The 23397-nt window shown below is 37.4% G+C and overlaps 1 protein-coding gene across 2 annotated transcripts in view; it reads right to left on the reverse strand.

Annotated features, from left to right (window-relative positions):
* Positions 1-23397, reverse strand: part of RIC1 (RIC1 homolog, RAB6A GEF complex partner 1) — a 153371-nt gene that overhangs the window by 113749 nt on the left and 16225 nt on the right. For both annotated transcript variants that reach the window (XM_025359079.1, XM_025359080.1), the window contains exon 2: positions 8610-8717. In XM_025359079.1, coding sequence (XP_025214864.1) covers positions 8610-8717 — 108 coding nt within the window. The remainder of the gene's footprint in view (positions 1-8609; positions 8718-23397) is intronic.

Genomic DNA, 23397 nt, shown 5'->3' on the forward strand with positions numbered 1-23397 from the left:
TGAGGCAGGAGAACAGCATGAACCCGGAAGGTGGAGCTTGCAGTGAGCTGAGATCGTGCCACTGCACCACTGCCCTCCAGTCTGGGCAACTCCATCTCAAAAAAAAAAAAAGAAAAGAAGAGACTCCTCCTTAACTCACTCTGTGAGGCTGGCATTATCCTGATACCAAAACCTGGCAGAGACGAAACAAAAAAAAGAAAACTTCAGGCCAATATCCTTGATGAACATCAATGCAAAAATTCTCAACAAAACACTGGCAAATACCCAGCAGCCCAACAAAAAGTTTATCCATTATAACCAAGTAGGCTTCATCCCCAGAAGGCAAGGTTGGTTCAACATACACAATTCAATAAATGTGATTCACCACATAAACAGAACTAAACACAAAAACCACATGATGATATCTCAACACATGCAGAAAAGGCCTTTGATAAAATTCAACATCCCTTTAGGTTAAAAACTCTCAATAAACCAGATACTGAAGGAACATACTTCAAAATAATAAGAGCCATATACAACAAACCCACAGCCAATATCATAATGAATGGACAAAAGCTGGAAGCATTCCCCTTGAAAAAAGGCACACGACAAGGATGCCCTCTCTCACCAGTCCTATTCAACATAGTATTGGCAGTTCTGGCCAGGGCAATCAGGCAAGAGAAACAAATAAAGGGTATTCAAATAGGAGGAGACAAAATCAAACTATCTTTGTTTGCAGATGACATGATCCTGTATCTAGAAAACCCCATTGCCTCAGCCCAAAAGCTTTGTAAGCTGATAAGCAACTTCAGCAAAGTCTAAGGATAGAAAATTAATGTGCAAAAACCATTAGCATTCTTATACATCAACAGGCAAGCAGACAGCCAAATCATGAACGAACTCCCATTCACAATTGTCGCAAACGAATAAAAATGCCTAGCAATACAGCTAATGAGGTGAAGAACCTCTTCAAAGGGAACTACAAACCAATGTTCAAACAAATGAGAGATGAACAAATGGAAAAACATTCCATGTTCATAGACAGGAAGACTCAATATTGTGAAAATGGTTATACTGCCCAAAGTAATTTACAGACTCAATGCTATTCCCATTAAACTACCACTGATGTTCTTCACAGAATTAGAAAAAAATTATTTTAAAATTCACACAGAATCAACAAGTCCAAATAGCCAAGGCAATCAAAGCAAAAAGAAGAAGGCCAGAGGCATCACGCTGCCTGACTTAAAACTGTAATTCAGGGCTACAGTAACCAAAACAGCACGGTACTGGCACAAGAATAGACACATAGACCAATGTAACAGAATAGAGAACCCAGAAACAAGAATGCACACCTATACCATCTGATCTTCACAAACCTGACAAAAACAAGCAATGGGGAAAGGATTCCTCATGTAATATATGGTGCTGGGAGTACTGGCTAGCTATATGCAGAAAACTGAAACTGGACCCCTTCCTTACACCCTATAGAAAAATCAACTCAAGATTGATTAAAGATTTAAATGTAAAACCCAGGAAGAAAATCTAGGCAATACCATTTGGGACATACATAGGCACAGGCAAAGATTTCACGACAAGGATGACAAAAGCAATTGCAACAAAAGCAAAAATTGACAAATGGGATCTAATCAAGCTAAAGAGCTTCTGCACGGCAACAGAAACTATCATTGGAGTGAACAGATAACCTACACAATGGGAGCAAATGTTTGGAATTTATTAATCTGACAAAGGTCTAACATCCAGCATCTACAACGAACTTAATAACTTACAAGAAAAAAAAATCCCATTAAGAAGTGGGCAAAGGACATGAACAGACACTTCCCAAAAGAAGACATAAATGTGGCCTATGAATATATTTTAAGAAGCTCAACATCACTGATTATTAGAGAAATTCCAATCAAAACCACAATGAGATACCATCTCACACAAGCCAGAATGGCTATCACTAAAAAGTCAAAAAAACAACAGATGCTGGTTAGGTTGTGGAGAAAAAGGAATGCTTTTACACTGTTGGTGGGAGTAGAAATTAGTTCAACCATTATGGAAGACAGTAGGCAATTCCTCAAAGACCTAGAGGCAGAAATATCATTTGACCCAACAATGTCATTACTGGGTATAACCCCCAAAATATAAATCATTCTGTTACAAACATTCATGCATGCGTATGCTCACTGCAGCACTATTCACAATAGCAAAGACATGGAATCAACCTGAATGCCCATCGATGATAGACTGAATAAAAGAAATGTGGTACATATACACCATGGAATACTATGCAGCCATAAAAAGGAACAAGATCATTTCCTTTGCAGGGACATAGTTGGAGCTGGAAACCATTATCCTCAGCAAACTAACACAGGAACAGAAAATCAAATACCACATGTTCTTACTTATAAGTGGGAGCTGAATGATGAGAACATATGGACACAGGGGAAACAACAGACACTGAGGCCTGTTGGAGGACGGGGGGAGCGGGGCGCAGGACGATGGAGCACATCAGGAAGAATAGCTAGTGGATGCTGGGCTTAATATCTAGGTGATGGGATAATCTGTGCAAGCAAACCACCAACCACACATTTACATATGTAATAAACCTGCACATCCTGCACATATACCCTGAACTTAAAAGTTGGAAAAAAAATCAGAGATATGTCTACACACTTGGAATGAATAACTGAAAAGGAAACTTAAAAACAATTACATTTGCAATAGCATCAAAAAGAAATTTAAAACTTAAGAATAAATTTAATGAAGCAGGACAAAGACTTGCATACTGAACACTGGAAAACACTACTTACAGAAATTAAAGGTCTAAATAATTGATAAGACATTACATGTTCATGGATTGGAAGACTTAAATTAATGCTTCCCAAAGAGAACTACAGACTCAACACAGTCTCTACCAAATTCCCAATGGTATTTTTTACAGAAATAGAAAAACCAATTCAAAAAAGTCATACAGCATCTTAGGGACTGGCTCAGAATAGTCAAAACTATAGATGGTACTGAACTTATGATGGTTCAGCTTACGACATTATGATGGATGTTTGGGGCTGTTAAATTTTTGACTTATGGTATTTTTAAGTTACAATGGGTTGATAATGGGTTGACATGACTTACATCCTGAAATACAACAATAAAATTGGAGGATTCCACTTCCTGATTTCAAAAGTTACTACAAAGCCACAGAAATTTAAAAACTGTGGTACTGGAATAAGGACAGACATATAGAACAATGAAATAGAATGGAGCATCCAGAAATAACCCCAAATACCAATGGCCAATTGATTTTCAACAAGCATACCAAGACCATTCAATGGGAAAAGGATAGTTCTTTAACATATTGTACTGGGACAACTATATATCCACACACAAAAAATGAAGTTGGAATCTTACACTTTACACCATCTACAAAAATTAACTTAGAAGGAAGCAAAGACTTAAACATAAAGTAATAAAACTCTTAAAAGAAAAAAAAGAAGAGGAAAATCATGGCATTTGGCAATGATTTGTTATATATGATACCCAAAGCATAGGCAATAAAAGAAAATAGAGATAAACTAGGCTGGGCGTAGTGGCTCACGCCTATAATCCAAACACTTTGGGAGGCCGAGGTGGGCATATCATTTGAGCTAAGGAGTTCAAGACCAGCCTGCGCAACATGGTGAAACTCCATCTCTACAAAAAATACAAAAATTAGCCAGGTGTGGTGGCGTGCAGCTATAGCCCCTGCTGCTCACTTGAGCCCCGGAGGCAGAGGCTGTAGTGAGCTGAGGTTGCACCACTGGCACTCCAGCCTGGGTGACAGAGTAAGACCGTGTTTCAAAAATAAATAAATAGATAAACTGTACTTCACCAAAATTAACTTTTATACATCAAAGGACTTAGAGAATGAAAAGAAAACCCACAGACTGAGAGAAAATATTGTCAAGTCATACAGCCAATAAGGGATTCATATAAGAATAAACAACTCAGCAACATACAAACAGGCAGCCCAATTAAAAAATGGACAAAGAATTTTCTTTTTTTTTTTGAGACGGAGTCTCGCTCTGTCGCCCAGGCTGGAGTGCAGTGGCGTGATCTCAGCTCACCTGCAAGCTCCGCTTCTCAGGTTCACGCCATTCTCCTGCCTCATTCTCCCGGGACTACAGGCGCCTGCCACCACGCCTGGCTAATTTTTTGTATTTTTTAGCAGACACAGGGTTTCACTGTTAGCCAGGATGGTCTTGATGTTCTGACCTCGTGATCCACCCGCCTTGGCCTCCCAGAGGGCTGGGATTACAGGCGTGAGCCCCTGCACCCAGCCAAAAACGGGCAAAGAATTTGAATAGACATTTCTTCATAGACATACGAATGGCCAACAAACACATGAAAAGATAATCAACATCATTAGTCTTTAGGAAAACATAAATCAAAACTACAAAAGATACCACTTCACCCCTTTAGGATGGCTATTAAACAAAACGAAAATAAAGCATTTAAGGGGCTAAGGAGAAACTGGAACTCTCCTACACTGCCAAAGAAATGTAAAATGATGCAGCCTTTACGGATTTTGATCCACCAATTCCGTATCTCGGTATATACCCAAAAGAATCAAAAGCAGGAACTCCAACAGCTACTTGTATGCCAATGTTCAATGACGCACTATTCATAATAGGCAAAAGTTGGAAACAACCAAAATGTCTACCCAAAGATAAAGAAAATGTAGCATATGCAGACAATGCAATATTACTCAGTTATCAAAAGGAATGAAGTTCTGATACATAACACAATTATGGATGAACCTTAACAACATTATGCTAAGTGAAACAAGCCAAAGATAAAAGGATAAATACTGTATGATTCCACTTACATGAAACACCTAGATAAGCAAATTCATAGATACAAAAAGTTGATTAGAGGTTACCAGGAGCTGGAGAAATTGAGAATGCAAAGTTATGCTTAATGATAAACAAGTTTCTGTCCGGGGTGACATTCAAGAAAACAGATAGTGGTAATGGCTGCATAACACCATTAATGTTACTAATGACACTAAATTGTACACTTAAAATAGTTAAAATGCTATATATATTTATGCTATGTATAGTTTACCACAATTGTAAAAAGTTAATAATGTAACATAACAAAACTCTATAGAACCAAATCCAGAAAATCCCATCTTCTTTCATGAACACTTGCTCTTCTTACATTTTTTACTAATTGCCATGAACACCTACCTATCTAATCGTCTAGGCTTGAAATCAGAGCAATCTCAACTACTCATGCTCATTTATCCAACAATGAGTTGGCAAATTTTGTCATTTTTCTTTGAAATTTCTAAGGAATAATGGAAAAAACCAGTTTAGCTAAAGGAAAGTCTATGTAGACAAAGAACGAAAAAATAACACCAGAGAAGTAATGAAGTAGGGTTTTAGAGATTAAAGTGCCTTAAATGAAAGGCTAAGAAGCCTGGACTTGGTTGTGTAGAATAAGGATCTGCAAACCTTTTCTGTAAAAGGCCAGATAATAAATATTTTAGACTTTACAAGTCAAGAGGGAAAATCAAAAATATTATGTAGGTTTATCTTGTTTACTTACATAAGAAGAAAATATTTTAAAATGTGGATTTTATTATTATTCAGGTATACTGAGGTGAACAGATCAGGAGATGACTGCCAATGAAAAGACAGTTTATTACTCACGGTTCCAAAGAGGAGGGGACATGACATGCACCACCAAGGAACATACTGCAAACTACCAGGGTCAGTCAGGAGACAGTGGATGTGAGGGGAAAACATGAGTAAGATCCTTTATTGTGATTTCCATGGGAAGGAATGGTTGAGGCATGGCAAGGAGGCTTTGTATTCGCTAGGCTGAATAAATCAGTTGTCTCTAGTTATATAGTACCTAACCCTGAGATAATTAGGGCAGAGGATTATCAGCCCAGAGTGGCACAGGTCAATAAAGGAGGTGGTTGGGGCTATATGCTTTGGATTGATTAGTTTGCATACGAAGGTGTACTTGTAGGTGAGTCCTCTAGGAACTGGCTATCCCTGGCAGGAAGTGGGCTGTCCAGGGATAGCAGGCCCTTATGTCAAAGCATTAAGAAATACAGAAAAATAAAACATCATGATTAATAGAATGCAAATTCTTATAAGTTTTATAGTTACAAAATTCTAAATATAATAGTAATGAGAACTGAGTACAACTTTTTTTGGTAATATGTATCCACTAATGAGAATCAGATTCTTTTTGTGGAAATAACCTTTTTGGTAAATTGGAGTTTAAAGTACTTTTCCCTATCATCAAAATTGAGTGCAAATTTTTATCTATTAATGTCAGTCCTTAATGAGATTTTACATATTTCATATTTGAAAATGTTTTCTAATACAGCAAAAGCTATTTTCCAAAATTATTCAGTGCCTGTTAAGTGGTAGAGGGTGGTCCTTCAAGTAAAGAAAACAAAAAGTCGGTCTCCGTAAAAAAAAAAAAAAAAAAAAAAAAAAGTTTCCAATAAACCTTTATCACTACCCAAGCCATAACAGCTGTGTGCTGAGCAGGGCAAGTCAAGTTATTCCCACTCCCATCTCTGAAAAAAAAACTTACAAAAACCATAGGTTTTAAAAGACTCATATTTTCACAAACTTCGTGTAAATCTGTCCAACTAAGTCTTTTGCTGCTCCACGTGGATTTTTACTACTATCAATTAATACAACTTCTTAAATTCTACTTCGGGTTGTACTGAATTAGTATTTTCTCAACTCCTTTGAGAATTTTTTTCATCTGGAATTGTTCCACAGGTCATTCACAGTAATTCTCAGTCAATTCATACTTCACATGGACCACTGAAATTAACAACTGAGCAGTATTATAACATCTGTCAATTCATCAAAAACCAAGCAAACTTACTTTTACTGCACTTTCATTTTCATACTTTGTGAAGGAATTCTCCTGTGGTGAGCTATTCTGTGCTAAATTTTTAATTCTTCTAACTTTACCTTCAGTATATTCCAATAAGTGCTTAGTCTAGTAATGTCAGCTTATATTCTTTTGGCATAGCTATAGTGCCACTGAGTAATAAATACAATATTTTGCCATCAAATTCAATAATAAAATAAACCACACTCCAGTGTGCTTTAAAAACAAAACGAAGTCTTTTTCTCTTCTCTGGTTCTTTTGACATGATTATGTACTAGAATAAAAATAATATAAAATGTCACAGAATGGCAATATGTGTACACTTGAAAAGTTATGAAGTTATAACTGTGTTACTATACAGTACACTGAACAGAGGAGCAAAGCAATGAGAGCATCACATATGCTTGCTGTAAGAACTTCAACTCAATCTGCTATTGTAGCTTGAAAGAAGTTACAGACAATACATAAATCAGTGAGGATTTTCGTGCCCCAGTAACATTCTACTTATAGACACCGAAATTTAAGTATCACATAATTTTCAACTATAGCAAATATTCTTCTTCGACTTGTTTTGATTATTTAAATATGTAAAAACTATTCTTACATTATGGTCTGTGTACAAACAGGCACCAGAGCATATTTGGTACATGGTCAGTCATCTGCAAACTCCTGCTATAGGAAGTGTAGAACTACTCAGTATTTTTGATCATATGGCACGTTTCAGATTATTAACCTAGTCAGTGTTATATATAGTACGGACTAGAAAGCGACCAACAACCAACGCAAAGAGATAAGTTAGTTATAAGGATACAGTAAATGGAAGCTGAGTAGCTAAGTTTATACCTTATCTCTCTAATATACACTACCCATGTAACCTTGGATAAGACAATTTTTCAGATCCTCAACTTACACATCAATTATGAGGGATAATAATATCTACTTCAAAGCACTTATCGAAAGATTAAATGGGATGATCCATGTAAACTGATTACAATTGTACTCATCAGATAGGAGGTGCTCAATAAGGTTAATTAACCACATATATTACTGCCAATGCAAATTAATTCATAATGACAGCCTTAGACAGTGATAAAACATGAACTGAAAAGGTAAAATTAAACATATCTAGGCATGTTTAATAGAACAGAAGAAAAAAGGAGAAACAGATCCAAATGGATATGAAAATTTTAGTATTACATATGCATATAAAGCTTATTATTTTGTGGGATATCTTTTGGAATGGAAGGGAGGACTTTAAATATAAATTCAAGAATACCATGTGAATATGTTTTCAAAAACTAGGTAAGACTTCAAGGACAAAACAGTAAAGTGAGAACAACAAACAGAAAAGGATATAGGTGCTATGTTTAGGGATGGAAGGAAGTAGCAGAGTCAAAAGAGAAGCTATTGTAGGAGTAACATGCACAGAATAATTAGTAAAGCAGTTAGACTTCAAGGACAAAACAGTAAAGTGAGAACAACAAACAGAAAAGGATATAGGTGCTATGTTTAGGGATGGTAGGAAGTAGCAGAGTCAAAAGAGAAGCTATAGTAGGAGTAATCCACACAGAATAATCAGTAAAGCAATTCCTATCAGAGCAAAATAAATGCTTATGAGTGTAAAAGACTGAAAGAAAGTCATCTAAGAGAATCAAATTTAAATGCAATGTAACGGTTTCATAAGAAAACACTATTTAGCGGAAACATCTACTTACTGATACAGCTATCATGGTACTATCTGGCCTCCATTCAGCTTGCTTGTAAGATCCAAACTGAGTAGATGATTTTGCAGGCTCCTTGTAGGTTACAATCAACACACTCGGCTGGAAGAAAACAGTTGTATTTTTTATCAATATCTCATAAAAATACACACAAATAAAATTTAAGATAACATATAGAGTATTCAAAGTATTTTTGGAGTAAAATAAAACACAACATTGATATTAAACTATTGGCTTTCAACATTCCAAGCATATCAACCAAAACAAAGACCTAAACCTAGGCCTGTACATATTAAAGAAACCGAAATAATAATTAATAATCATCCAAAACAGAAAGAACCAGGACTAAATGTGTTCATAGGTGAAGTCTACCAAACATTGAAGGGACAAATTACACCAATTCTTTACAAAACCTTCCACAAGATAAAAGCAGAAGGAGTACTTCCTAATTTTGAGTTCGGCATTCCCTTAACACCAAAATCAGACAAGGGTATTACATGAAAAGAAAACTACAGGCTGGGCGTTGTAGCTCCCGCCTATAATCCCAGCACTTTGGGAGGCCAAGGTGGGCAGATCACGAGACCAGGAGATCGAGACCATCCTGGCTAACACAGAGAAACTCCGTCTCTACCAAAAATACAAAAATTCAGCCGGGCGTGGTAGCGGGTGCCTGTAGTCCCAGCTACTCAGGAGGCTGAGGCAGGAGAATGGCGTGAACCTGGGAGGCAGAGCTTGCAGTGAGCCGAGATCGCGCCACTGCACTCCAGCCTAGGTGACAAAGTGAGACTCCATCTCAAAAAAAAAAAAAAAAGAAAAAGAAAACTACAGATCAACATCTCTTATGAACATCGATATAAAACCTCTCAACAAAATATTAGCAAATCAAATTCAACAATGTATTAAAAAAATTAAACACCATAACCAAATACGATATACCCCAGGTATGCAAGACTGGTTCAACATTCAAAACTCAATTAATATAATCCATCACATCAACAGGCTAGAGAAAAATCATGTGATTATTTCAACAAATGCAGAAAAAGCACTTAATAAATCTAACAACCAAGATAAAAATGCTGAGCAAGGCCGGGTGCTGTGGCTCATGCCTGTAATCCCAGCACTTTGGGAGGATGAGGCTGGTGGATCACCTGAGGTCAGGAGTTCGAGACCAGCCTGACCAACATGGTGAAACCCCATCTCTACTAAAAATACAAAAACTAGCTGGGTGTGGTGGCAGGCACCTATAATCCCAGCTATTTGGGAGGCAGAGGGAGGAGAATCGCTTGAACCTGGGAGGTGGAGGTTGCAGTGAGCTGCGATTGCGCCACTGCACTCCAGCCTGGGCAAAGGGTGAGACTCTGTCTCCATAAAACAAAACAAATGAACAAAAAACACTGAGCAAACTACAGAACAACACTCATTCATGATTAAAAAAAAAAAAAAACTCTCAGGAATGGAAAGAAATTTTTTCAATGTGATAAAGAACATCTATGAGAAACCTACAGCTTCAAAGCTTTCCTGCTGAGATCAGGAAAAAGGCAAGGATGTCTCCACTCACAGCAGCTTTTCAACAGAATAGTGGAAGTTTCAGCTAATTCGATAAGACCACAAAAAGAAATAAAAGGTAAAGAGAATGGGAAGGAATAAATAAAACTGTCTTTACTCATAGATAACATGATCATCTTTGCAGAAAATTTGAAAGAATTGACCCCAAAATCCTCCCAAAATAAGCAACTATAGCAAGGTTAAGGATCCAAGATTAATACACAAAAGTCAATAAATTTTCTATATACCAGCAATAAAAAAAGTAGAATTTGTCATTACAAAACATTTGCAGGCCAGGCGCAGTGGCTCATGCCTGTAATCCCTACACTTTGAAAGGCCAAGGCGGGCAGATCACTTAAAGTCAGGAGTTCAAGACCAGCCTGGCCAACATGGTGAAACCCATCTCTACTAAAAATACAAAAATTAGCCAGGTGTGGTGGCACACACCTGTGGTCCCAGCTACTCAGGAGACTGAGGCAGAAGAACTGCTTGAACCCAGGAGGTACAGGTTGCAGTGAGCTGAGACTGCACTACCACACTCCAGTCTAGGCAATAGAGACTCCATCTCAAAAACAAAAACAAGGCTGGGCATGGTGGCTCATGCCTGTAATATCAACACTTTGGGAGGTCGAGGCAGATGAATCGCCTGAGGCCAGGAGTTTGAGACCAGCCTGCCAACATGGTGAAACCGTTGCTCATGCCTGTAATCCCAACACTTTGGGAGGCTGAGGCAGGAAGATCATGAGGTCAAAAGTTCAAGACCAACCTGGACAACATAGTGAAACCCCATCTCTACTAAAAATACAAAAATTAGCCAGGCATGGTGGTGTGCACCTGTAGTCCCAGCTACTCAGGAGGCTGAGGCAGGAGAATCACTTGAACCCAGGAGATGGAGGTTGCAGTGAGCCGAGACTGCACCACCAGCCTGGGTGACATAGTGAAACTCTGTCTCAAAAAAAAAAAAAAAAAAAAAAAAAAAGAAAAGAAAAGAAAAGAAAAAATAAATGGAGACATATTCCATGTTAATGAATACAAAGACTCAATACTGTTAATATGTCAGTTCTTCTCAACTTGATATACAGATTTAATACAATCTCAATCAAATTCCCAGAAATTTATTTTCTGGATATCAACAAACTCGCTCTGAAGTTGATATAGAGAGGCAAAAGACCAAGACTAGTAACTTAATAGTGGAGAAGACAATGTTGGAAGACCAGCACTACCTGACTTCAAGACTTACTATAAAGCTAAAGTAGTCAAGAAAGTGTGGTATTAACAAAATAATAAACAAATCAATCAATAGAACAGAATAGAGAGCCCAGAAATAGACACACACAAATATATGCCAACTGATCTTTGACAAAGGAGGAAAGGAAGTACAACAGAGAAAAGACAGTCTTTGCAACGAATAGTATTCAAACAACTGGACGTCAACATTCACAAAAATAAATACCTGATGAACATAGATGCAAAAGTCCTCAACAAAATACTAGCAAACCAAATTCAACAATTTACCATGATCAAGTAGGACTGATCCCAGGAACGCAATGATGGTTCAACACAGACAAATCAATAAATGTGATATATCACATTAACAGAATAAAAGGCAAAACCCCATGATCATTTCAGTAGAGGCAGAAAAAACATTTCACAAGACTCAACATCTATTGACAACAACTCTCAACAAATTAAGAACAGAAAGAATGTAACTCAACACAATAAAAGCCATATATGACAAACCCACAGCTAACACTACTGAAAAAGGAAAAGCTGAAATCTTTCTTTCTAATCTAGAATAAGACAAGGATACCATTTTTCACCACTTTTATTCAACACAGTACTGGAAATCCTGGCCAGAGCAATTAGGCAAGAAAAAACAAAAAAAGAATAAAAAGTATCCAAATTAATTGGACAGGAGAAGTCAAATTAGCCCTATTTGCAGGTAATACAATCTTACATATAGAAACCCTAAAGATACCACCAAAAAAGTGGTAGAACAAAATAATTCAGTGAAGTTGTAGAATACAAAATCAACATACAAAAACCAGTAATGTCTCTATACACTAATAGTGCATTAGCTGAAAAAAGAAATCAAAACAATCCCATTTATTAATAGCTATAAAAATACCAAGGAATAAAAAATTTACTTAAAGAAGTAAAAGATCCCTACAATGAAAACTATAAAACAGTAATGAAATGAAGAAAACACAAATACATAGAAAGATAGCCCATGTTTATAGATTGGAAAAATTAATACTGTTAAATTGTCCATATGACCCAAAGTGATCTACAGATCCAATGCAATCCCTACCAAAATACCAATGATATGCCTCACAGCAGTGGAAAACACAAGCCTAAAATTCATACTGAACCACAGAGGACTTCAAATGGCCAAAGCAATCTTGAGCAAAAATAACAGTTAGTGGAATTACACTACCTGACTTCAAAATATACTACAAAGTTATATTAACCAAAATACCATGGTACTGGCAATAAAAGCAAATAAAACAATGGAACAAAATAGGCCAGAAATAAATCCATGCTTTTACAGCCAACTGATTTTCAAAACAAGTGCCAAGAGCACACATTGGAGAAAGCATAATCTAATAAACGGTGCTGAGAAACCTGGATAGCTACTTGCAAAAGAATGAAATTAGACCCTTATCTTACTATACCCAAAACTCATTTCAAAATAGATTAAAGAGGCTGGGTGCAGTGGCTCACGCCTGTAATCCCAGCACTTTGGGAGGCTGAGGTGGGCAGATCACTTGAGATCAGGAGTTCAAGACCAACCTGGCCAACATGGCAAAACCCCATCTCTACTAAAAAAAAAAAAAAAAAAAAAAAAGAGCTGGGCATGGTGGCACACACCTGTAATCTCAGCTACTCGGGAGGCTGAGGCAGGAGAATCACTTGAATCCAGGAGGTGGAGGCTGAAGTGAGCTGAGATCACACCACTGCACTTAAGAATGAAGGACAGGGTGAGACTCTGCCTCAATTAAAAAAAAAAAAAAAAGATTAAAAGACTTAAATGTAAGACCCAAAACTATGAAACTACTGGAAGAAAACATAAAGGAAATGATTCATTATATTGGTCTGAGCAAGGAATTTTTTGGATAAGACCTGAAAAGCACAGGCAACAAAAGCAAAAATAGAGGAGGGCTTCAAGATGGCTGACTAGAGACATCAGCCCTTGCCTCCTTCACAAAGAAAAACCCAAATAGGGAGTAGTCACATTTTCAACAGAACATCTAAGACACAACACTGGAATTTAGCAGAGAAGTGACAGGGAACAGCTAAAGCAAGGAAAGAGAGGGAAGCAAGGTTGTCTGCTTAGCCTTTATCAACTTGGAGCACAGAGCAGATCTCCAGTGTGGGGGAAAGCTGAGAGATACCCAGCAGCCCACATTCCCACCATGGACTCCTGCAACCCCTAGCTTACAGAGAGGGGGTCCAGAGACTAGCACAGAGAACTTCTTAAAGACCACGTGATGACACTGCTCCAGAGAGCTCACACTGAGTCCTCTACCACCTGCATGAGACCTAAACAGCTATAGCATTGTGCCATTTTCAGTCCAGCTCTTATCAGGTTGCATCCTGGCCTTGAGCACAAGAGTACCTGCATTTCCACATTAGTAAAGCCCTACTAACATTCCCTGCATCTACCTGGGGGGCTACAGTGATGCAATGCTACTTGGACCCAGCAGAGTGGCAGAGTCCCTGGTATTAAAGCATATATAGAATCCTACACTGTGGAAAACAGGCAAGTGCAATGCACTGGGGAGGGTATACTGGGGAGGCTATCACAAGGGCAAAATGAGCCAAAGCCCACACTTCTGAGAGCCTAAACCCTGTCAGCTGGGGTTGCTGCCACTGACAGCAACCCCACCTCCACAAACAGCAAGACTGAAGCACACTTGAACATGTCCTGAGACAGAATCTCCCAGCATGCTAGCGTCAATGTTTCTGACACTGCTTGGAGCAAAGTACACCATACCTGCCCCATCCCAGCCTCTGGTGTGAGGCTACTGACACAACCCTATCCCCTCCAGCAGCAGGGCCATAGTGGACATGCACATGTCCTGAGGATAGCCTCTCTCTACCTATTGCTGCTACCTGAGCACTCTACCAGGAGGTTTGAAGACAGGCCCACCTGGCCTGGCACCACACACCCCCAAGTGCCCAAGCATAGAGACTGGAGCATAGAGATTGCCCCACCCTGTCTGCCACTCACACATATGCACTGCTATAGGGAAGCCTGAGAGTCAGCCCACCCAGCCTGATGCTACCACCACAACTACTGCCATAGCCCATACCACACACACTGCCCAGGGACCAAAGGACCTACCCACTCACCTGGTCATCCACTGCAACCACCAGCACCTGAGCAAGCCACATGGAGGCCTAAGAATTAACCCAATTAAACCTGTTAACACCATGCCTGTGTACCCTGGGACCGAAGGACAGGCACACAGCCTGCTGCCACCACCACTGGTGCCCAAGGACTGGCCTACCTGGCATCCCACTGCCCAGGAATACTTCACCTCAGCCTCTGCTAACAACTGCACCCTAAATCACTGAGGAAATCACAGACACTACTAATGCTATAGATGGCTAAAACAGTCATATGAAAAATACACTACTGCACACACCCAGAATCAAAGACAAAGTGCCCTACCCAACCAACACCACGGATAGATCTTCAGGAAAAAGTCTACCCCCTCTGAAAGCCAATCTAAAACACTGGAAGAAGTAACTGTTACACCAGAGGTACAGACATCAACTTGTAAGTATACAAGTAACGCGAAAAAGCAAGAAATTATGACATCTCCATAGGAACATAGTAATTCTCCAGCAACAGATTCTAATAAAAAAGAAATTTATGAAATGCCAGAAACAGGATTCAAAATAATACTAAAGACACTCAGTGAGATAGAGAACACAAAAATACAAAGAAATCAGAAAAACAATTCAAGATACGAATGAAAAATTCACCAAAGAGATAGATAAAAAAGAAACCAAACAGAAATCCTCGAACAGAAGAATTCACTAAATGGAATAAGAAATACATTCCAGTGTTTCAACAATGGATGATATCAAGCAAAAGAATGAATTTCAGATTTTTGAAATAACTCAGAAAACAAAACAAGAATAAATAAGAATGAACAAAGCCTACATGACATATGGGACACCATAAAGTGATCTATTTGAATTTTTGTTGTTACAGACGGCAAAAAGAAGATCAAAGGAGCAGAAAAAGAACTATTTAACAAAATAATAGCTGAAAATTTCCCACGTGTAGCAAGAGATTTAACCATACAGAAACAGGAAGCTCACATATCCTCAAAGAGATACAACTCAAAAGGTCTTCATGGCACATTATAATCAAACTGTTGAAATAAGGACAGAATTCTAAAAACAGCAAAAGAAAAGAATGTAGTCACTTAAAGAAAAACCTCCATCAACTAACAGTGAATTTCTCAGCAAAAACCTCACAGGACAGGAGAGAATGAAACGATATATTCGAGCAGCTGAGGAAAAAACCAAACCAACCCGAAACAAAAGAAACTTGCCTGTCAAGAACACTACACCCAGCAAAGTTATCCTTCATAAAGGAAGGAGAAAGTCTTTCCCAGATGAGCAAAAACTGAGATCATTCATCACAATTACATCAGCCGTACAAAAAATGCTTAAGGGTGTTGGAAGCAAAAGGACTACGTCTACCATCATGAAAACACAAAAGTATAAAACTCTCTGGTAGAGCAAACACGTAAATGAGAAGAGAAGGGATTCAAATGTTACCACTACAGAAAATCACCAACTTACAATGCTAGCAAGAGAAAGAAAACAGCAAAGAATATACAAAACAACCAGAAAACAATTAATAAAAGGACAGAATTATGACCTCACATATCTATCTATATTTAAATATACATATATATACACATATATATATATACACACACACACACACACACAATAATATCAATAATCACCTTTTCCACTTAAAAGATACAGACTGGATGAATGGATTTGAAAACATGACCAAACTATATGCTACCTACAAAAACTCACCTTGAAAGGCACACAGACTAAAAGTAAAGAGATGGAAAAAGGAATTTCATGCAAACAGAACAAAAAGTGAGAAGTGGCAATACCTACATCAAATAAAGCAGACTTTTAAGTCAAAAGCAGTAAAAAGAGACAAAGAAAATCATTGTATAATGATAAAGAGATGAATTCAGCAGGAGGATATAACAATTCTAAATATATATGCACCTAACACCAGAGCACCCAAATATATAAAGATATTATTAGACCTAAAAAAAGAAGTAGACTCCAATACAATAAAAGTTGGGGCAAGGCATGGTGGCTCATGCCTGTAATCCCAGTATTTTGAGAGGCTGAGGTAGGCAGATCACTTGAGGCCAGGAGTTCAACGAGATCAGCCTGGCCAACATGGTGAAACCCTGTCTCTATTAAAAATACAAAACTTAGCTGGGTGTGGTGGCACACACCTGTAATCCCAGCTACTCAGGTGGCTGAGGCATGAGAATCGCTTCAACCCAGGAGGTGGAGGTTGCAGTGAGCCGGTATCACACCACTGCACTCTAGCCTGGGTGACAGAGTGAGACCTGTATCTAATAATAATAAAATAAAATAATAGTTGGGAACTTCAACACCATACTATCAGCAACAGACCATTGAGACATAAAAATTAACAAACACTGGATTTAAACTGCACTCTAGATGAAATGAACCTAACAGACATTTACAGAAAAATTTCATCTAACAGCTATGGAAATACATTCTTGTCAGCACATGAAACATTCTCCAGTGCAGACCATATGATGGGCCACGAAACAACTGTCAAAAAATTTTTAAACTCTGGGAGGCTGAAGTGGGAGGATCACTTGAGCCAGGGAGGTAAAGGCTGCAATGAGCTATGATTGTGCCACTTCACTCCAGCCTGGCAACAGAGATAGACCCTATCTCAAAAAAGAAAAAAAAAAAAAAATTAAACTCAAAACTATATCAAATATCTTCTTAGACCACAGTAGAATCCTCAAACTAGAAATCAATACCAAGAGGAACTTAGAAAACTGTCTAAATAAATGGGAATTACATAGAATACTCCTGAATGTCCATTGGGCCAATGAATAAATTAAGAAGGAAATTTTTAAAAATTCTTGAAACAAATGAAAATGGAAACACAACATGCCAAAACCTATGAGACACAGCGAAAGCAGGGTTAAGAGAGATGTTTATAGCAATAAACATCTGCATCCAAAAAGTGGAAAGATTTCAAACAAAAAATCTAACAATGGACCTCAAGGAACTAGAAAAGCAAGAATAAACCAAATCCAAAATTAGCAGAAAGGAGGAAATAATAAAGATCAGGGGGTCAGGCTGGAGCAGGAGTGCAGCCCTGGGACGTGGCCTCCTTTACTATTAAAATATATATATATTTCTGCTATAAAGTATGCATATACATACATATATATTTATACAAAGCAGAACAAAATGAAGGACACTAAAAAAATACAAAAGATCAACAAAATGAAAAGTTGGTATCTTGAAAAGATTTTAAAAATTGATAAACTGCTAAGTAAGAAAAAAAAAGAGAAGATCCAAAAAAAAAAAAAATCGGAAATGAAAAAGACATTGCAACTGATACTACAGAAATACAAAAGATCAGAGACTATTATAAACTATTCACTAAAAAACTAGAAAACCTAGAAAAAAAGGGCAAATTCCTGAACATATAACAACCTACCAAGATTAGACCATGAAGACAGAAAACCCAAATAGACCAAAAACAAGTAATGAGACTGAATCAGTAATAAAAACTCTTCCGAAAAAGAGAAGCCCAGGACCAGATGACTTTAAAGTCAAATTCTACCGAACTTACAACACAAATTCTCCTCACACTTTTCCATAAAATTGAAGAGAAGGGAATTCTCCCCAACTCATTCTACAATACCTGCACTATTCTTATACCAAAGCCAGACAAGAATGCAACATAAAAAAGAAAGCCACAGGCCAATATCCCTGATGCAAGTAAATGCAAAAATCCTCAACAAAATACTAGAAAACCACATCCAACCACACATCAAAAAGATAATATACCATGATAAGTAAGATTTATCCCAGGGATGCAAGGATGGTTTAATATGGTTTGGCTCCGTGTCCCCCATCTAAATCTTGTCTCAAATTGTAATCCACACGTGTAGAGGGAAGAACCTATAATCCCCACATGTTGAGGGAGGGAGGTGACTGGATCATAGGGATGGTTTTCCCCCCACATTGTTCTCATGATAGTGAGTTCTCACACGATCTGATGGTTTCGTAAGTGGCAGTTTCCCCTGCTCCCTCTCTCTCCTGCTGCCATGTGAAGAATGCCCTTGCTTTCCCTTTGCCTCCCACCATAATTTTAAGTTTCCTGAGGCCTCCCCAGCCATGCAGAACTGTGAATCGGTTAAACCTCTTTCCTTTATAAATTACCCAGTCTCGAATATTCTTTATAGCAGTGTAAAAAATGCACTAATACATGGTTCAACATATACAAATCAATAAATGAGATACATCACATCAACAGAGTCAAGGACAAAAAACATTATCAATAAATACAGAAAAAGCATTTAATAAAATTCAACATCATTTCATAATAAAAACTCAACAAACCAGGTATAGAAGGAACATACCTCAATGTGATACAGGCCATACATGACAAATCCACAGCTAACATCACACTGAATGTGAAAAAGCTGAAAGCCTTTCCACTAAGAACTGAAAAAGACAAAGATGCCACTTTCGCCAGCCCTATTCAACATAGTATAGGAAGTCCTAGCCAGAGCAATCAGGTAAGAAAAGTAAATAAAAGGCATCCCAGCTGGAAAAATTCAGTCAAATTGTCCCTCTTTGCAGATGACATGATCTTATATTTAGCAAAAGCTAAAAACTCCACCAAAAAACTCTTAGATCTGCCGGGCATAGTGGCTGACGCCTGTAATTCCAGCACTTTGGGAGGCTAAGCAGATGTATCACGAGGTCAGGAATTTGAGACCAACCTGGCCAACGTGGTGAAACCCCGTCTTTACTAAAAATACAAAAATTAGCCAGGCATGGTGCCGGGTGGCTGTAGTCCCAGCTACTCGGAAGGCTGAGGCAGGAGAATCACTTGAACCCAGGAGGTTGAGGTTGCAGTGAGCCGAGATTGCGCCACTGCACTCCAGCCTGGGCAACAGAGTAAGACTCTGTCTCCAAAAAAAAAAAAAAAAAAAGAAAAAACAAAAACAAAAACAAAAAAAACACAAAAAACCTCTTTGATCTTATAAGTAAACTCAGTAAAGCTGAAGGACACAAAATCAACATACAAAAATGAGTACCATTTCTATACATCAATAATGAACTAGCTGAAAAAGAAATCAAGACGGCAATCCTATTTATAGTAGCTACAAAATTAAACTAGAATAAATTTAACCAATAAGGTAGAAGACCTCTATAAGGAAAACTACAAAACAGTGATGAAAAAACTGAAGAGGAAACAAACAGTCCATACTCATGGATCTGAGGAATTACATTACAATGATCAAGCTGGTCAAAGTGATCTACAGATTCAACGCAATACCTATCAAAATATCAACTTCATTTTTCAAAGAAATAGAAAAAACAATTATAATATTCTCATGGAACCAAGAGAGCCCGAAAAGCCAAAGCAATCCTGATCGAAAAGAATAAAGCTGGAGGCATCTATCTGACTTCAAAACATATCAAGGCTATGTTATATAAACCAAACAATATGGTACTGATATAAAAACAGACACATGGACCAATATTCTCAACAAAACAGACAACTCAGAAATATATTCACAAATTTACAGCCAATGACTTTTCAACAAAGTTGCAAAGAATATACATTAGGGAACGAACACCTTCCTTCAATAAATGGTGCTGGAAAAACTCAACATCCATTTGCAAAAGGATGAAACTAGATGACTACCTCTCCCCATATATAAAAACCAACTCAAAATGGATTTAAGGCCTGAATGAAAGAAACAAAAGTATAAAACTACTAGAAGAAAATATAGGAGAAACATTCCAGATACCAAAAAAACAAAAATAACAAACGGGACTAAATTAAACTAAAAAAATTTCTGCATAGCAAAAGAAACATTCCAACAGAGTAAAGAAATAACCTTCCTTTTGAATGGTAGACAATATTTGCAAACTATTCATCTGACAAGAAACTAAAAACCAGAATATACAAGTAGCTCAAACAACTCAACGGTTAAACAAAACATTCCCATTAAAAAGTGGGCAAAAGACATAAACATTTTTTCAAAAGAAGACATATGGATGACCAACAGGTATATCAAAGAAGGCTCAACATCACTAATCATCAGGAAAATGAAAATCAAAACCACAAGATACCATCTTAACCCAGTTAGAATAGCAATTATTAAAAAGACAAATAACAGATGCTGATGAGAATGCAGAGAAAAGGGAACTTGCTGTGGTGGGAATATAAATTAGTACAGCCATTACAAAAAACAGTATGAAGATTTCTCAAAAAGTAAAAATAGAATTACCATATGATCCAGCAATCCCACTGTTAAGTATTTATGCAAAAGAAACAAAATAAGTACATGAAAGGGTTATTTGCACCTCCATGTTTATAGCCACACTGTTAACATTAGCAAAGATATGGAATCAACCTAAGTGTCCACCAACAGATAATCATTTCAACTGACTCAGAAAAAAACATCTGACAAAACTCAATACCCTTTTATGCTAAAAATACTCGAAAAACTATGAATAGAAGTAAACTATCTCAAAATAATAAAAAGGCGATAGATAAAAAACCTATAGCTGGCTAGGCGTGATGGCTAACAGCTGTAATCCCAGCACTTTGGGAAGCTGAGGCAGGTGGATCACCTGAGGTCAGGAGTTCAAGACCAGCCTGGGCAACATGGTGAAACCCTGTCTCTACTAAAAATACAAAAAATTAGCCAGGCATGGTGGCGGGCACCTGTAATCCCAGCTACTTGGGAGGCTGAGGCAGAAGAATTGCTTGAACCCAGGAGGTAGAGTTTGCAGTAAGCGGAGATCACACCATTGCACTCCAGCCTGGGCAACAGAGCAAGAAAAAACCAACAACGACAACAACAAAAACAAACAAACAAAAAACAAAAACAAACAAAAAAACTTGTAACCAGCATCAAACTCGATGGTGAAAAGATGGAAAGCTTTTCCTCTAAGGTCAGAATTAAGACAAAGATGCCCATTCTTACCACTTCCATTCAACATAATACTGAAAGCCCTAGCCAGAGAAATCAGCAAGGAAATGAAATAAAATAAATCTAACTTGGAAATGAGTTAGTAAAATTATATGTTTGAAGATGACAGACATGATCTTATAGAGTATCTTATCTTTAGAGTAAAGACTCTAAAGATTCCACAACAACAACAAAAAACCTATTAGAATGAATGAATTCAGGAAAACTGCAGAGTACAAAATCAACACAGAAAAATCAGCAAACCATAACATCAAAAATAATAAAGTACTTAGGACTAAACATAATCAAGTAGGCAAAAGACTTCTATAGTGAAAACTGCAAAATACCACTGAAAGAAATTAGACACAAATAAATGAAAAGGAATCCTCTGCTCATGGATTAGAAAATTTAATACTGTTAAGATGTCAATACTACCCAAAGCGATCTACACAATCAACGTAAGTCCTTTCAATATCCTAACAGCATTTTTAGCAGAAACAGAAAAATCCATCCTAAAATTCACATGGATTCCCAAGAGACCTCGAATAGACAAAACAAACTTGAAAATAACAAAGTTGGACGTCTCATATTTCCTGACAGCAAAACTTCCTAGTAGGCTACGGCAATCAAAATACTATCGTACTGGCATAAAGATATACACATATAGACCAACAGAATAAAACACAGAGTCCAGAAATACATTCCTGCATAAATAGTCAAATTATTTTCCACAAGGCTACCTAGACCATTTATGGGGGAAAAGGAAAGAAAGTCTTTTCAACAAACAGCTTTGGGAAAACTGGATATCCACATGTAAAAAAATAAAGTTGGACTCTTATCTTATACCATATACAAAAATTGTCTCAAAATGATCACAACTCTAAACAGAAGACCTCACCCGATAAAACTCTTAGAAGAAAGCATAAGGCAAAAACTTCATGACTTTGGATTTGAAAACAATTTCTTGGATATGATACTGAAAGCACAGGCAACCAAAAACATAGGTAAGACAGACTTCATCAAAATTGAAAATGTTGTGCATCAATGGCCACGACCAAGAGAGTAAAAATGTAACCTTTGAAATAGAAGAAAATACAGTCATGTGTCACTTTAACAAGAGTGGATAAGTTCCAAGAAATGCATCACTAGGCAATTCTGTCATCATGTGAACATCACAGTGTGTACTTACACAAACCTAGATGTTACGGTCTACTACACACCTTGGCTATATGGTATACCCTATTGCTCCTAGGATACAAGCCTATATAGCATATTACTGTACTGAATACATAAGCAACTGTACCACAATGGTAAATATTTCTATATCTAAATACAACTAAACATAGAAAAAGTAATGCATTGCACTATATAAAATTTATATTGTCACTAGGCAAGAAAAAATTTTCAGCTCCATTAGAATTTTATAGGGCCACCATTGTATATAATGCAGTCTGTTGACAAAAACATCTCAAAACGCCATTACGTGGAGCATAACTGTATTAAAAACCACATATCTGATAAAGGATTATACCCAGAATACATGAAGCATTACAACTCAACAAAAAATAACCTAAGAAAAACAATGGGCAAAGAACTTCAATAGACAGTCCTTCCAAGAAGGCATATAGATGACTTACAAGTACATAAAAGATGCTCGACATTAATAATCACTGGGGAGATGCAAACCAAAACCATGAGATACCACTTTGGACCCAAGGGAATGGCAATCATCAAAACAACAGAAAACAAGTACTGGCAAGGATGTGAAGAAATTGGAACCACTGTATTGCTGGTAAGAATGTAAAATGATGTAGCACTGTGGAAACACAGTATATGGCAATTTCTTAAAAAAAAAAAAAGCAAAATTTCTCCAAAAACAAACAAACAAAACAAGAAAACACAGAATAACAAAATGAAACAGCAAGTCCACTTCTGGGTATGTACCCAAAAGAAGTAAA

The sequence above is a fragment of the Theropithecus gelada genome, chromosome 15, assembly GCF_003255815.1.
Source record: "Theropithecus gelada isolate Dixy chromosome 15, Tgel_1.0, whole genome shotgun sequence".
Classification (NCBI taxonomy): Eukaryota; Metazoa; Chordata; class Mammalia; order Primates; family Cercopithecidae; genus Theropithecus; species Theropithecus gelada.